At 43.1% G+C, this 16,494-nt stretch overlaps 1 protein-coding gene across 1 annotated transcript; it reads left to right on the plus strand.

The window, feature by feature from the left end:
* Nucleotides 1-1,597: 1,597 nt before the first annotated feature.
* LOC131943699 (uncharacterized) lies at nt 1,598-15,858 on the plus strand. Its single transcript, XM_059303912.1, has 5 exons — nt 1,598-1,813; nt 3,095-3,299; nt 5,867-6,013; nt 14,367-14,566; nt 14,697-15,858. The coding sequence occupies exons 2-4, from the start codon at nt 3,098-3,100 to the stop codon at nt 14,534-14,536; spliced, it is 519 nt and encodes a 172-aa protein (XP_059159895.1). The 5' UTR covers nt 1,598-1,813; nt 3,095-3,097; the 3' UTR covers nt 14,537-14,566; nt 14,697-15,858.
* Nucleotides 15,859-16,494: the final 636 nt, after the last annotated feature.

The following is a 16,494-nucleotide window of genomic DNA, read 5'->3' on the forward strand; positions in this document are numbered from 1 at the left end:
GGTTTTTAAATATTGAACTGGGGTTTTCCAATAACTTCTAGAGATTGCCTCCCCCCCCCCCCAATCTGACGAATGCTCGTGCAAGTACATGTATGTAGCAGGTAATGGTAAACTGATTAACCCGTGCTGAGCTCTTAGCCAGGTATGCCCAATCTTGTAATTTGTAAATTGTGATTTTATTAGTCTTCAGAAAACGACCGAAAATATATTGTTATGTAATTGTTATGATCATGTAAAAACTACTTTTTTATCCATGGGAGGTAACACTGTATTCTTCAACTTTTTTTTATTTTGACAGTTATAGCCCTTAATATAACAATTTTCTATCTCTTTCTTTCTAATTTAATTTTAAACGAAATCCAATTGCAAACAAAACAAAACTGAAAATTGGATTATTGATCTGGTTATCTTTCAGTTTACATACTAGGATATTTTTCTTCAACACGTGTTTCCTAATTGTATTATGTAATAAAGGCTTGTTTGGTGAGTTTTTTGTTGAAAGTCTTTGAGGTAATATAAATTGTTAATTTATCTTGTGAAAAATATAACTTGTCAATTTCAGAAATACGATAATTTTGGTAATACATGTAGTTTTTATGCATGCATATAACTATCCTTAGTGCAATATTGAACACAAATTAAAAGTCGTTTTTATGAAAATTAATAAAACTTTGATAAAACTGGATTGCACCTTTCAAAATTAATAACTACATTTCTTAAGATACTGCATGCTTTTTTTTAAAACAAATAGATATTTGTCACTTGGTTCTAATTAAACAATATATTATTAAAATGTCCGGGTAATATTAATCGAAACTTTCAAAAAGTTTACAACAGATATTTTATCTGTCACAGTTATGCCACAAATTTAAAAATTAACTAGTTGGTTACCGATATCCTTCATACATCTTGTGTGATCAATGTGTAGGGAGGATTAGACGAAGACATTAAACGCCTAGTAACCATAGCCTTACAGGTATTTGCTCATTTTAAATCAGCCTGTCAATTTTCATATTTATAACAAAACTAAAATAAGAACCTTTATTAATATTTGAAAGTGGTATTTTATTGGGGATTTGAAACTAGGGTGTCAAAATAAACAAGAAAAATAATAAATACAAAAATACAGAGGGAAATATAGAGGGAAATACAACTCTTCAAATCTATAAAAGCTGTGTAAACAGACAACGAAACGAAAACATTCACAAAATAAAATAGCGATGGATTCGTCGCATATGTATAAAATATACTAGCATTAACAACAGAGCCAGACATACTTTAGTGGCAATGCCAGCCCCTAGCCAAACAAAGCAAATTGGAGTGATCAGATTTAACTATAACCCCTCTATATATATTTTAACCCATGATGTGACAATCTTGTCTACAACAAGCAATACACCATTAGATCATGTTTAACATTACACCAGGTATTTTAGATTTCTCATAAATCACGACTCGAATGGATTTCACCTCGTGACAAAATCGATAAAACATTAGACAGTGTGTAGTGGCTGAACGGTTTTCAATATAAAGGACACGTTACACACAGGCTTAGCGACGGCGTGTAAGTCACACATCAGCCGGCACTGTTAGTGAACTCAGGGAAGTGTGTTCAACACGGCACTGTTAGTGAACACAGGGGAGTGTGCTCAACACATCAGCCGACACTGTTAGTGAACTCAGGGAAGTGTATTCAACACGGCACTGTTAGTGAACACAGGGGAGTGTGCTTGACTTTCCGGTTTACACGTTTGTCTACTACACATGTTGGAGAATGTTATAGTTGTCACGGCCATTTCTAATGCGATAAACAGTAGGTTTTTATATTTTACTTTCTCTTGTCTAAATCATAAACACGGAGTAATCACATTCTATACGACTGATGTGTTATAGTGTACTTGTGTTATTGTATGCATGTGTTATATGCTACATTTAGTAGGCCCTATATGGGACATGTGTGATATGTTTTGTGTTTTAGGCGATACTTGTGTTAATGGTGAAAGTTTTATATGCTATGTGTTTTATGGTATGTGTGTTATAAATTATATATATATTCCTATATGTATGCTACATGTTTTTAACGTACGTGTGCTATATGGGCACTGTATTATGTAGTACATGTACTATATGCTACATGTTAAATGGCACATGTGGTATATGTTACATGTATTATTCAGTTATTTTGTTATATGGTAAGCTACATTTCTTTTATTGTTTATCTTATATGATAAATGTTATATGGTAAATGTGTTATATAATTCATGTTATATATAATGCATGTGTTAATGGTACATATGCTAAAGTGTACATAAGTTATATGATACTCGTGTTGTATACTACACGGGGTGTATTGTATACGTGTTATACAATACATAATACATATGCACGCCGTAAGCTGTGTGGCTAACCTTAGTTGTAGTTTTTTTGTATTAATTAGAAATTCGAAATACTGAATCATCGTAATCAACTAAAATATACGTCTTCGTTAATAAAAGTTTATACAATAAAATAACATGGACTAATAAAAGTTTGATAGGTGAGCATTTTCCCTGTATTTACATCACGTGCTTCAATATGTAAGATAACACATAAAACCTTATAAAAGGTTTCTCTCGGAAATCGCATAGTTAAAGTTTCCGGTGCATTTGTTTTATATGACAGTCAGAAAAATAATGCAGAAGTCACATGTGTATTTGTTTTATATGAAAGTCAGGAAAATAATGCAGAAGTCACATGTGCATTTGTTTTATATGACAGTCAGGAAAATAAAGTTGAAGTCACATGTGCATTTGTTTTCTATGACAGTCAGGTAAATAATGCAGAAGTCACATGTGTATTTGTTTTACATAACAGTCAGGAAAATAATGCAGAAGTCACATGTGCATTTGTTTTATATGAAAGTCAGGAAAATAATGCAGAAGTCACATGTGCATTTGTTTTATATGAAAGTCAGGAAAATAATGCAGAAGTCACATGTGCATTTTTTTTATATAACAGTCAGGAAAATAATGCAGAAGTCACATGTGCATTTTTTTATATAACAGTCAGGAAAATAATGCAGAAGTCACATGTGCATTTGTTTTTAATGTGGCAGGTCATGCAGCAGGAACCAGCCAGGAACTGGAGGCTGCTTCTGGGACTGTCAGGCATGGTAGTCGGCCTTGTCCTTCACACCGTGGGTCAAGGTCAGCCTTACTGGGCCAGCTTCACGCCCGAAAACTCATCTAAATCTGTGTACACGGGACTGTGGGAGGTCTGCGGTGAGCTCGGCTGTTACAGGACAGCAATCGACAGTATCAGTAAGCTCACGTTCAATCGACAGTATCAGTAAGCTAACGTTTCATAGACAGTAACAGCTAACGTTCAATCGACAGTATCAGTAAGCTAACGTTCAATCGACAGTATCAGTAAGCTCACGTTCTATCGACAGTATCAGTAAGCTCACGTTCTATCGACAGCATCAGTAAGCTCACGTTCAATCGACAGTATCAGTAAGCTAACGTTTCATAGACAGTAACAGCTAACGTTCAATCGACAGTATCAGTAAGCTAACGTTCAATCGACAGTATCAGTAAGCTCACGTTCTATCGACAGTATCAGTAAGCTAACGTTCTATCGACAGTATCAATAAGCTAACCTTCAATCGACAGTATCAGTAAGCTAACGTTCAATCGACAGTATCAGTAAGCTAACGTTTCATAGACAGCATCAGTAAGCTCACGTTCTATCGACAGCATCAGTAAGCTCACGTTCTGTCGACAGTATCAGTAAGCTAACGTTCAATCGACAGTATCAGTAAGCTCACGTTCTATCGACAGTATCAGTAAGCTCACGTTCTATCGACAGTATCAGTAAGCTCACGTTCAATCGACAGTATCAGTAAGCTCACGTTCTATCGACAGTATCAGTAAGCTCACGTTCAATCGACAGTATCAGTAAGCTAACGTTCAATCGACAGTATCAGTAAGCTCACGTTCTATCGACAGTATCAGTAAGCTCACGTTCTATCGACAGTATCAATAAGCTCACGTTCGATCGACAGCATCAGTAAACTAACGTTCTATGGACAGTATCAGTAAGCTCACGTTCAATCGACAGTATCAGTAAGCTCACGTTCTATCGACAGTATCAGTAAGCTCACGTTCGATCGACAGCATCAGCAAGCTCACGTTCAATCGACAGTATCAGTAAGCTCACGTTCAGTCGACAGTATCAGTAAGCTAACGTTCAATCGACAGTATCAGTAAGCTCACGTTCTATCGACAGCATCAGTAAGCTCACGTTCAACCGACAGTATCAGTAAGCTCACGTTCAATCAACAGCATCAGTAAGCTAACGTTCTATCGACAGTATCAGTAAGCTCATGTTCAATCGACAGTGTCAGTAAGCTCACGTTCAATCGACAGTATCAGTAAGCTCACGTTCAATCGACAGCATCAGTAAGCTAACGTTCTATCGACAGTATCAGTAAGCTCACGTTCTATCGACAGTATCAGTAAGCTCACGTTCTATCGACAGTATCAGTAAGCTAACCATCAATCAACAGCATCAGTAAGCTCACGTTCTATCGACAGTATCAGTAAGCTCACGTTCAGTCGACAGTATCAGTAAGCTAACGTTCAATCGACAGTATCAGTAAGCTCACGTTCTATCGACAGCATCAGTAAGCTCACGTTCAACCGACAGTATCAGTAAGCTCACGTTCAATCAACAGCATCAGTAAGCTAACGTTCTATCGACAGTATCAGTAAGCTCATGTTCAATCGACAGTGTCAGTAAGCTCACGTTCAATCGACAGTATCAGTAAGCTCACGTTCAATCGACAGCATCAGTAAGCTAACGTTCTATCGACAGTATCAGTAAGCTCACGTTCTATCGACAGTATCAGTAAGCTCACGTTCTATCGACAGTATCAGTAAGCTAACCATCAATCAACAGCATCAGTAAGCTCACGTTCTATCGACAGTATCAGTAAGCTCACGTTCAGTCGACAGTATCAGTAAGCTAACGTTCAATCGACAGTATCAGTAAGCTCACGTTCTATCGACAGCATCAGTAAGCTCACGTTCAACCGACAGTATCAGTAAGCTCACGTTCAATCAACAGCATCAGTAAGCTAACGTTCTATCGACAGTATCAGTAAGCTCATGTTCAATCGACAGTGTCAGTAAGCTCACGTTCAATCGACAGTATCAGTAAGCTCACGTTCAATCGACAGTATCAGTAAGCTAACCTTCAATCGACAGTATCAGTAAGCTCATGTTCAATAGGATGGTATAATGGTTGTCACGTTTTTTAATAGCTAGACATAGCAATTAACTATTTTATAGATTTTGTCTCAGTTATATTTTTTGTGTGTGGATAGTAAAAGGCCTTATGATCGGGTAGTATACTTTAAGAGATTGATCCTTGAACAAAACTACGGAAAACAACACTCTAAAGATTAAGGATTTAGAAAAAAATGTTTTTTTTTTCAAAAAGATACGCCCTTTCTTTTGTTATGTTACAATGTTAAAAATATATTTGTATATAGGCCCTATTCTTTCAAATCTATCTTCAAAGACGAATTACATTTTATGTAAAGCTTATAAGCATAGTTCTAAAAATTGTTTATTAGGTTTAACATCAACTATGGGTCCAACTGTGTCATATCACTGACTTGTTGTATAAGGTTTAACATTCAACTTTGTCATATCACTGATATGTTGCATAAGGTTTAACATTCAAGTGCGTCATATCACTGACTTGTTGTGTAAGGTTTAACATTTAACTGTGTAATACTACTGACATGTTGTATAATGTTTATCATTCGACTGGGTCATATCGATAGCATGGTGTATAGCGTTTAACCTTTACATTTTGACAGCCTTGACCCCCAGCTACCACGCCAGCCGAGCTTTCGCCATCATGGGAGTTTTGTCCGGAGCTGCAGCGGTTCTCACGATATTTCTCTACGTGTTTCAAGTTAAGCTCATCTACGTCACCCTCTCGGCAGCTTTGGGGGCCCTGTCTAGTAAGTTGTGGCTCTCAAACACAATGGGCCCTGTCTAGTAAGTTGCGGCTCTCAAACACAAGGGGCCCTGTCTAGTAAGTTGTGGCTCTCAAACACAAACACAAGGGGCCCTGTCTAGTAAGTTGTGGCTCTCAAACACAAACACAAGGGGCCCTGTCTAGTAAGTTGTGGCTCTCAAACACAATGGGCCCTGTCTAGTAAGTTGTGGCTCTTAAACACAAACACAATTGGCCCTGTCTAGTAAGTTGTGGCTCTCAAACACAAACACAAGGGGCCCTGTCTAGTAAGTTGTGGCTCTCAAACACAATGGGCCCTGTCTAGTAAGTTGTGGCTCTCAAACACAAACACAAGGGGCCCTGTCTAGTAAGTTGTGGCTCTCAAACACAAGGGGCCCTGTCTAGTAAGTTGTGGCTCTCAAGTACAAACACAAGGGGCCCTGTCTAGTAAGTTGTGGCTCTCAAACACAAGGGGCCCTGTCTAGTAAGTTGTGGCTCTCAAACACAATGGGCCATGTCTAGTAAGTTGTGGCTCTCAAACACAATGGGCCCTGTCTAGTAAGTTGTGGCTCTCAAACACTAACACAAGGGGCCCTGTCTAGTAAGTTGTGGCTCTCAAACACTAACACAAGGGGCCCTGTCTAGTAAGTTGTGGCTCTCAAACACAATGGGCCCTGTCTAGTAAGTTGTGGCTCTCAAACACAAACACAAGGGGCCCTGTCTAGTAAGTTGTGGCTCTCAAACACTAACACAAAAGCCCTGTCTAGTAAGTTGTGGCTCTCAAACACTAACACAATGGGCCCTGTCTAGTAAGTTGTGGCTCTCAAACACAAACACAAGGGGCCCTGTCTAGTAAGTTGTGGCTCTCAAACACAAGGGGCCCTGTCTAGTAAGTTGTGGCTCTCAAACACAAGGGGCCATGTCTAGTAAGTTGTTGCTCTCAAACACAAGGGGCCCTGTCTAGTAAGTTGTGGCTCTCAAACACAAACACAAGAGGCCCTGTCTAGTAAGTTGTGGCTCTCAAACACAAGGGGCCCTGTCTAGTAAGTTGTGGCTCTCAAACACAAACACAAGGGGCCCTGTCTAGTAAGTTGTGGCTCTCAAACACAAGGGGCCCTGTCTAGTAAGTTGTGGCTCTCAAACACAAGGGGCCCTGTCTAGTAAGTTGTGGCTCTCAAACACAAGGGGCCCTGTCTAGTAAGTTGTGGCTCTCAAACACAAGGGGCCCTGTCTAGTAATTTGTGGCTCTCAAACACAAGGGGCCCTGTCTAGTAAGTTGTGGCTCTCAAACACAAGGGGCCCTGTCTAGTAAGTTGTGGCTCTCAAACACAAGGGGCCCTGTCTAGTAAGTTGTGGCTCTCAAACACAAACACAAGAGGCCCTGTCTAGTAAGTTGTGGCTCTCAAACACAAGGGGCCCTGTCTAGTAAGTTGTGGGTCTCAAACACAAGGGGCCCTGTCTAGTAAGTTGTGGCTCTCTAACACAATGGGCCCTGTCTAGTAAGTTGTGGCTCTTAAACACAATGGGCCCTGTCTAGTAAGTTGTGGCTCTCGAACACAAGGGGCCCTGTCTAGTAAGTTGTGGCTCTCAAACACAAGGGGACCTGTCTAGTAAGTTGTGGCTCTCAAACACAAGGGGCCCTGTCTAGTAAGTTGTGGCTCTCAAACACTAACACAAGGGGCCCTGTCTAGTAAGTTGTGGCTCTCAAACACAATGGGCCCTGTCTAGTAAGTTGTGGCTCTCAAGTACAAACACAAGGGGCCCTGTCTAGTAAGTTGTGGCTCTCAAACACAAGGGGCCCTGTCTAGTAAGTTGTGGCTCTCAAACACAATGGGCCATGTCTAGTAAGTTGTGGCTCTCAAACACAATGGGCCCTGTCTAGTAAGTTGTGGCTCTCAAACACTAACACAAGGGGCCCTGTCTAGTAAGTTGTGGCTCTCAAACACTAACACAAGGGGCCCTGTCTAGTAAGTTGTGGCTCTCAAACACAATGGGCCCTGTCTAGTAAGTTGTGGCTCTCAAACACAAACACAAGGGGCCCTGTCTAGTAAGTTGTGGCTCTCAAACACTAACACAAAAGCCCTGTCTAGTAAGTTGTGGCTCTCAAACACTAACACAATGGGCCCTGTCTAGTAAGTTGTGGCTCTCAAACACAAACACAAGGGGCCCTGTCTAGTAAGTTGTGGCTCTCAAACACAAGGGGCCCTGTCTAGTAAGTTGTGGCTCTCAAACACAAGGGGCCATGTCTAGTAAGTTGTTGCTCTCAAACACAAGGGGCCCTGTCTAGTAAGTTGTGGCTCTCAAACACAAACACAAGAGGCCCTGTCTAGTAAGTTGTGGCTCTCAAACACAAGGGGCCCTGTCTAGTAAGTTGTGGCTCTCAAACACAAACACAAGGGGCCCTGTCTAGTAAGTTGTGGCTCTCAAACACAAGGGGCCCTGTCTAGTAAGTTGTGGCTCTCAAACACAAGGGGCCCTGTCTAGTAAGTTGTGGCTCTCAAACACAAGGGGCCCTGTCTAGTAAGTTGTGGCTCTCAAACACAAGGGGCCCTGTCTAGTAAGTTGTGGCTCTCAAACACAAGGGGCCCTGTCTAGTAAGTTGTGGCTCTCAAACACAAGGGGCCCTGTCTAGTAAGTTGTGGCTCTCAAACACAAGGGGCCCTGTCTAGTAAGTTGTGGCTCTCAAACACAAACACAAGAGGCCCTGTCTAGTAAGTTGTGGCTCTCAAACACAAGGGGCCCTGTCTAGTAAGTTGTGGGTCTCAAACACAAGGGGCCCTGTCTAGTAAGTTGTGGCTCTCTAACACAATGGGCCCTGTCTAGTAAGTTGTGGCTCTTAAACACAATGGGCCCTGTCTAGTAAGTTGTGGCTCTCGAACACAAGGGGCCCTGTCTAGTAAGTTGTGGCTCTCAAACACAAGGGGACCTGTCTAGTAAGTTGTGGCTCTCAAACACAAGGGGCCCTGTCTAGTAAGTTGTGGCTCTCAAACACTAACACAAGGGGCCCTGTCTAGTAAGTTGTGGCTCTCAAACACAATGGGCCCTGTCTAGTAAGTTGTGGCTCTCAAACACTAACACAAGGGGCCCTGTCTAGTAAGTTGTGGCTCTCAAACACAAGGGGCCCTGTCTAGTAAGTTGTGGCTCTCAAACACAAGGGGCCCTGTCTAGTAAGTTGTGGCTCTCAAACACAAACACAAGGGGCCCTGTCTAGTAAGTTGTGGCTCTCAAACACAAGGGGCCCTGTCTAGTAAGTTGTGGCTCTCAAACACAAACACAAGGGGCCCTGTCTAGTAAGTTGTGGCTCTCAAACACAAGGGGCCCTGTCTAGTAAGTTGTGGCTCTCAAACACAAGGGGCCCTGTCTAGTAAGTTGTGGCTCTCAAACACAAGGGGCCCTGTCTAGTAAGTTGTGGCTCTCAAACACTAACACAAGGGGCCCTGTCTAGTAAGTTGTGGCTCTCAAACACTAACACAAGGGGCCCTGTCTAGTAAGTTGTGGCTCTCAAACACTAACACAAGGGGCCCTGTCTAGTAAGTTGTGGCTCTCAAACACAAGGGGCCCTGTCTAGTAAGTTGTGGCTCTCAAACACAAGGGGCCCTGTCTAGTAAGTTGTGGCTCTCAAACACAAACACAAGAGGCCCTGTCTAGTAAGTTGTGGCTCTCAAACACAAGGGGCCCTGTCTAGTAAGTTGTGGCTCTCAAACACAAGGGGCCCTGTCTAGTAAGTTGTGGCTCTCTAACACAAGGGGCCCTGTCTAGTAAGTTGTGGCTCTTAAACACAATGGGCCCTGTCTAGTAAGTTGTGGCTCTCGAACACAAGGGGCCCTGTCTAGTAAGTTGTGGCTCTCAAACACAAGGGGCCCTGTCTAGTAAGTTGTGGCTCTCAAACACAAGGGGCCCTGTCTAGTAAGTTGTGGCTCTCAAACACTAACACAAGGGGCCCTGTCTAGTAAGTTGTGGCTCTCAAACACAATGGGCCCTGTCTAGTAAGTTGTGGCTCTCAAACACTAACACAAGGGGCCCTGTCTAGTAAGTTGTGGCTCTCAAACACAAGGGGCCCTGTCTAGTAAGTTGTGGCTCTCAAACACAAGGGGCCCTTTCTAGTAAGTTGTGGCTCTCAAACACAAACACAAGGGGCCCTGTCTAGTAAGTTGTGGCTCTCAAACACAAGGGGCCCTGTCTAGTAAGTTGTGGCTCTCAAACACAAACACAAGGGGCCCTGTCTAGTTAGTTGTGGCTCTCAAACACAAGGGGCCCTGTCTAGTAAGTTGTGGCTCTCAAACACAAGGGGCCCTGTCTAGTAAGTTGTGGCTCTCAAACACAAGGGGCCCTGTCTAGTAAGTTGTGGCTCTGAAACACAAACACAAGAGGCCCTGTCTAGTAAGTTGTGGCTCTCAAACACAAGGGGCCCTGTCTAGTAAGTTGTGGCTCTCAAACACAAGGGGCCCTGTCTAGTAAGTTGTGGCTCTCAAACACAAGGGGCCATGTCTAGTAAGTTGTGGCTCTCAAACACAAACACAAGGGGCCCTGTCTAGTAAGTTGTGGCTCTCAAACACAAGGGGCCCTGTCTAGTAAGTTGTGGCTCTCAAACACAAACACAAAGGGCCCTGTCTAGTAAGTTGTGGCTCTCAAACACAAGGGGCCCTGTCTAGTAAGTTGTGGCTCTCAAACACAAGGGGCCCTGTCTAGTAAGTTGTGGCTCTCAAACACTAACACAAGGGGCCCTGTCTAGTAAGTTGTGGCTCTCAAACACTAACACAAGGGGCCCTGTCTAGTAAGTTGTGGCTCTCAAACACTAACACAAGGGGCCCTGTCTAGTAAGTTGTGGCTCTCAAACACAAACACAAGGGGCCCTGTCTAGTTAGTTGTGGCTCTCAAACACAAGGGGCCCTGTCTAGTAAGTTGTGGCTCTCAAACACAAGGGGCCCTGTCTAGTAAGTTGTGGCTCTCAAACACAAACACAAGGGGCCCTGTCTAGTAAGTTGTGGCTCTCAAACACAAGGGGCCCTGTCTAGTAAGTTGTGGCTCTCAAACACAAACACAAGGGGCCCTGTCTAGTAAGTTGTGGCTCTCAAACACAAGGGGCCCTGTCTAGTAAGTTGTGGCTCTCAAACACAAGGGGCCCTTGTCTAGTAAGTTGTGGCTCTCAAACACAAGGGGCCCTGTCTAGTAAGTTGTGGCTCTGAAACACAAACACAAGAGGCCCTGTCTAGTAAGTTGTGGCTCTCAAACACAAGGGGCCCTGTCTAGTAAGTTGTGGCTCTCAAACACAAGGGGCCCTGTCTAGTAAGTTGTGGCTCTCAAACACAAGGGGCCCTGTCTAGTAAGTTGTGGCTCTCAAACACAAGGGGCCCTGTCTAGTAAGTTGTGGCTCTCAAACACAAGGGGCCCTGTCTAGTAAGTTGTGGCTCTCAAACACAAGGGGCCATGTCTAGTAAGTTGTGGCTCTCAAACACAAACACAAGGGGCCCTGTCTAGTAAGTTGTGGCTCTCAAACACAAGGGGCCCTGTCTAGTAAGTTGTGGCTCTCAAACACAAACACAAGGGGCCCTGTCTAGTAAGTTGTGGCTCTCAAACACAAGGGGCCCTGTCTAGTAAGTTGTGGCTCTCAAACACAAACACAAGAGGCCCTGTCTAGTAAGTTGTGGCTCTCAAACACAAGGGGCCCTGTCTAGTAAGTTGTGGCTCTCAAACACAAACACAAGGGGCCCTGTCTAGTAAATTGTGGCTCTCAAACACAAGGGGCCCTGTCTAGTAAGTTGTGGCTCTCAAACACAAGAGGCCCTGTCTAGTAAGTTGTGGCTCTCAAACACAATGGGCCCTGTCTAGTAAGTTGTGGCTCTCAAACACAATGGGCCATGTCTAGTAAGTTGTGGCTCTCAAACACAAACACAAGGGGCCCTGTCTAGTAAGTTGTGGCTCCTCAAACACAATGGGCCCTGTCTAGTAAGTTTTGGCTCTCAAACACAATGGGCCCTGTCTAGCAAGTTGTGGCTCTAAAACACAATGGGCCCTGTCTAGTAAGTTTTGGCTCTCAAACACAATGGGCCCTGTCTAGCAAGTTGTGGCTCTCAAACACAATGGGCCCTGTCTAGTAAATTGTGGCTCTCAAACACAATGGGCCCTGTCTAGTAAGTTGTGGCTCTCAAACACAATGGGCCATGTCTAGTAAGTTGTGGCTCTCAAACACAATGGGCCATGTCTAGCAAGTTGTGGCTCTCAAACACAATGGGCCATGTCTAGTAAGTTGTGGCTCTCAAACACAAACACAAGGGGCCCTGTCTAGTAAGTTGTGGCTCCTCAAACACAATGGGCCATGTCTAGTAAGTTGTGGCTCTCAAACACAAACACAAGGGGCCCTGTCTAGCAAGTTGTGGCTCTCAAACACAAGGGGCCCTGTCTAGTAAGTTGTGGCTCTCAAACACAAACACAAGGGGCCCTGTCTAGCAAGTTGTGGCTCTCAAACACAAGGGGCCCTGTCTAGTAAGTTGTGGCTCTCAAACACAAACACAATGGGCCATGTCTAGTAAGTTGTGGCTCTCAAACACAAACACAAGGGGCCCTGTCTAGTAAGTTGTGGCTCTCAAACACAATGGGCCATGTCTAGTAAGTTGTGGCTCTCAAACACAAACACAAGGGGCCCTGTCTAGCAAGTTGTGGCTCTCAAACACAAGGGGCCCTGTCTAGTAAGTTGTGGCTCTCAAACACAAGGGGCCCTGTCTAGTAAGTTGTGGCTCTCAAACACAAGGGGCCATGTCTAGTAAGTTGTGGCTCTCAAACACAAACACAAGGGGCCCTGTCTAGTAAGTTGTGGCTCTCAAACACAAGGGGCCCTGTCTAGTAAGTTGTGGCTCTCAAACACTAACACAAGGGGCCCTGTCTAGTAAGTTGTGGCTCTCAAACACTAACACAAGGGGCCCTGTCTAGTAAGTTGTGGCTCTCAAACACAAACACAAGGGGCCCTGTCTAGTAAGTTGTGGCTCTCAAACACAATGGGCCCTGTCTAGTAAGTTGTGGCTCTCAAACACAAACACAAGGGGCCCTGTCTAGTAAGTTGTGGCTCTCAAACACAAACACAAGGGGCCCTGTCTAGTAAGTTGTTGCTCTCAAACACAATGGGCCCTGTCTAGCAAGTTGTAGCTCTCAAACACAATGGGCCCTGTCTAGTAAGTTGTGGCTCTCAAACACAAGGGGCCCTGTCTAGTAAGTTGTGGCTCTCAAACACAAGGGGCCCTGTCTAGTAAGTTGTGGCTCTCAAACACAATGGGCCCTGTCTAGTAAGTTGTGGCTCTCAAACACAAACACAAGGGGCCCTGTCTAGCAAGTTGTGGCTCTCAAACACAAACACAAGGGGCCCTGTCTAGCAAGTTGTGGCTCTCAAACACAAGGGGCCCTGTCTAGTAAGTTGTGGCTCTCAAACATAAGGGGCCCTGTCTAGCAAGTTGTGGCTCTCAAACACAAGGGGCCCTGTCTAGTAAGTTGTGGCTCTCAAACATAAGGGGCCCTGTCTAGTAAGTTGTGGCTCTCAAACACAAGGGGCCCTGTCTAGCAAGTTGTGGCTCTCAAACACAATGGGCCCTGTCTAGTAAGTTGTGGCTCTCAAACACAAGGGGCCCTGTCTAGTAAGTTGTGGCTCTCAAACACAAGGGGCCCTGTCTAGTAAGTTGTGGCTCTCAAACACAATGGGCCCTGTCTAGTAAGTTGTGGCTCTCAAACACAATGGGCCCTGTCTAGTAAGTTGTGGCTCTCAAACACAAACACAAGGGGCCCTGTCTAGTAAGTTGTTGCTCTCAAACACAAGGGGCCCTGTCTAGTAAGTTGTGGCTCTCAAACACAATGGGCCCTGTCTAGTAAGTTGTGGCTCTCAAACACAAGGGGCCCTGTCTAGTAAGTTGTGGCTCTCAAACACAAACACAAGGGGTCCTGTCTAGTAAGTTGTGGCTCTCAAACACAAGGGGCCCTGTCTAGTAAGTTGTGGCTCTCAAACACAAACACAAACACAAGGGGCCCTGTCTAGTAAAGGAAGACTGAAGTCGGAGTCAACTGGCCTTATTTTGCATTACGTGTTAACATGTAGGAGTTAATTGAGTTCGAAAGCCCCTTTAGCTTTACAATGAAGAACGATGAAGATAAAGGGGAAAGATATGTTAGCATAAATAACTATTTAAATAATTAAAATCATATTCAGAATTTGGGTGTAAAATAGTTCGTCATAAGTGCAATAGAAATAATTACGTAATTAGAAAATTTTCTGAGTGTCTTCTGTGTGATTTTGTTTTATGTGAATTACCTTACAAGCCAATTTTGTTTTATGTGAAGTACCTGAAAAGCAATTTTGTGTTATGATCCTGTAACAGGTGTAAGTATCGGTGTGTGTGCAGTGTCGTGGGTCACATACCTGGATGAATCATCTGGCGACACAACGGTTAAATGCGGGTTCGCATTTTACCTTAGCTTGATTGGATGTATTGTAATTCTTACAAGCAGCGCAGTGTCATTGTTGATGATCATCAAATTCAGTCGCTAGTGCTACTCACACACTTGCTTTTGTTTTCAGGTGAGGGCATTAATAAGACAGTTTTATTTAATCTCATTATGTGTCATCATGGGATACATGACTGATACTAATTATTTAATTGCTCTCCATTGCTAGTTAATGTTATATACTTAACCTGTCTATCTTCTAGTTTACACAAAATGGCATCCTCCAAGAAGACAGATCCTGTGTTGTCGGTTGTGGTTACAGCGCCGGTCGAGGTGTGGTGGTAGCAGCATCAAAGATCAAAGTGTGGTGTTGATAACATCAAAGTGTGGTGTTGTTAACATCAAAGTGTGGTGTTGTTAACATCAAAGTGTGGTGTTGATAACATTAACGTGTGGTGTTGGTAACATCAACGTGTGGGTTCGTAACGTCAAAGTTTGAAGTGTGGTGTTGATAACATCAAAGTGTGGTGTTGTTAACATCAAAGTGTGGTGTTGATAACATTAACGTGTGGTGTTGGTAACATCAACGTGTGGGTTCGTAACGTCAAAGTTTGAAGTGTGGTGTTAACATCAAAGTGTGGTGTTGTTAACATCAAAGTGTGGTGTTGATAACATTAACGTGTGGTGTTGGTAACATCAACGTGTGGGTTCGTAACGTCAAAGTTTGAAGTGTGGTGTTAACATCAAAGTGTGGTGTTGTTAACATCAAAGTGTGGTGTTGATAACATTAACGTGTGGTGTTGGTAACATCAACGTGTGGGTTCGTAACGTCAAAGTTTGAAGTGTGGTGTTAACATCAAAGTGTGGTGTTGTTAACATCAAAGTGTGGTGTTGATAACATTAACGTGTGGTGTTGGTAACATCAACGTGTGGGTTCGTAACGTCAAAGTTTGAAGTGTGGTGTTAACATCAAAGTGTGGTGTTGTTAACATCAAAGTGTGGTGTTGATAACATTAACGTGTGGTGTTGGTAACATCAACGTGTGGGTTCGTAACGTCAAAGTTTGAAGTGTGGTGTTAACATCAAAGTGTGGTGTTGTTAACATCAAAGTGTGGTGTTGATAACATTAACGTGTGGTGTTGGTAACATCAACGTGTGGGTTCGTAACGTCAAAGTTTGAAGTGTGGTGTTAACATCAAAGTGTGGTGTTGTTAACATCAAAGTGTGGTGTTGATAACATTAACGTGTGGTGTTGGTAACATCAACGTGTGGGTTCGTAACGTCAAAGTTTGAAGTGTGGTGTTAACATCAAAGTGTGGTGTTGTTAACATCAAAGTGTGGTGTTGATAACATTAACGTGTGGTGTTGGTAACATCAACGTGTGGGTTCGTAACGTCAAAGTTTGAAGTGTGGTGTTAACATCAAAGTGTGGTGTTGTTAACATCAAAGTATGGCGTTGATAACATTAACGTGTGGTGTTGGTAACATCAACGTGTGGGTTCGTAACGTCAAAGTTTGAAGTGTGGTGTTAACATCAAAGTGTGGTGTTGTTAACATCAAAGTATGGTGTTGATAACATTAACGTGTGGTGTTGGTAACATCAACGTGTGGGTTCGTAACGTCAAAGTTTGAAGTGTGGTGTTAACATCAAAGTGTGGTGTTGTTAACATCAAAGTATGGCGTTGATAACATTAACGTGTGGTGTTGGTTACATCAACGTGTGTGTTCGTAACGTCAAAGTTTGAAGTGCGGTGTTGATATCAAAGTGTGGTGGTACTAACATCAAAGTATAGTGTATCAACGTGAGGTGTTGATAACATCAAAGTGAGGTGTTGTTAACATCAAAGTGTGGTGGTACTAACATCAAAGACCTAAGTGACGTGTTAGTTTTCCACAGTGTTGTTACGTACGCTGAACATGCAGGCTGTACCAGCTATGTCCTGAAACACACGGCTAAACTTCTCTCGTAAAAATACCTCAGCTAGTTATCATTGAACGGATTATGACGGTTATATAATCCAGCGATACAAACTTCAGTATTGTAGCAAACATAATTTCGCT

Source organism: Physella acuta, unplaced genomic scaffold (genome assembly GCF_028476545.2).
Source record: "Physella acuta isolate Inbredline_101_S28 unplaced genomic scaffold, ASM2847654v3 ptg000464l, whole genome shotgun sequence".
In the NCBI taxonomy this organism is placed as follows: domain Eukaryota; kingdom Metazoa; phylum Mollusca; class Gastropoda; family Physidae; genus Physella; species Physella acuta.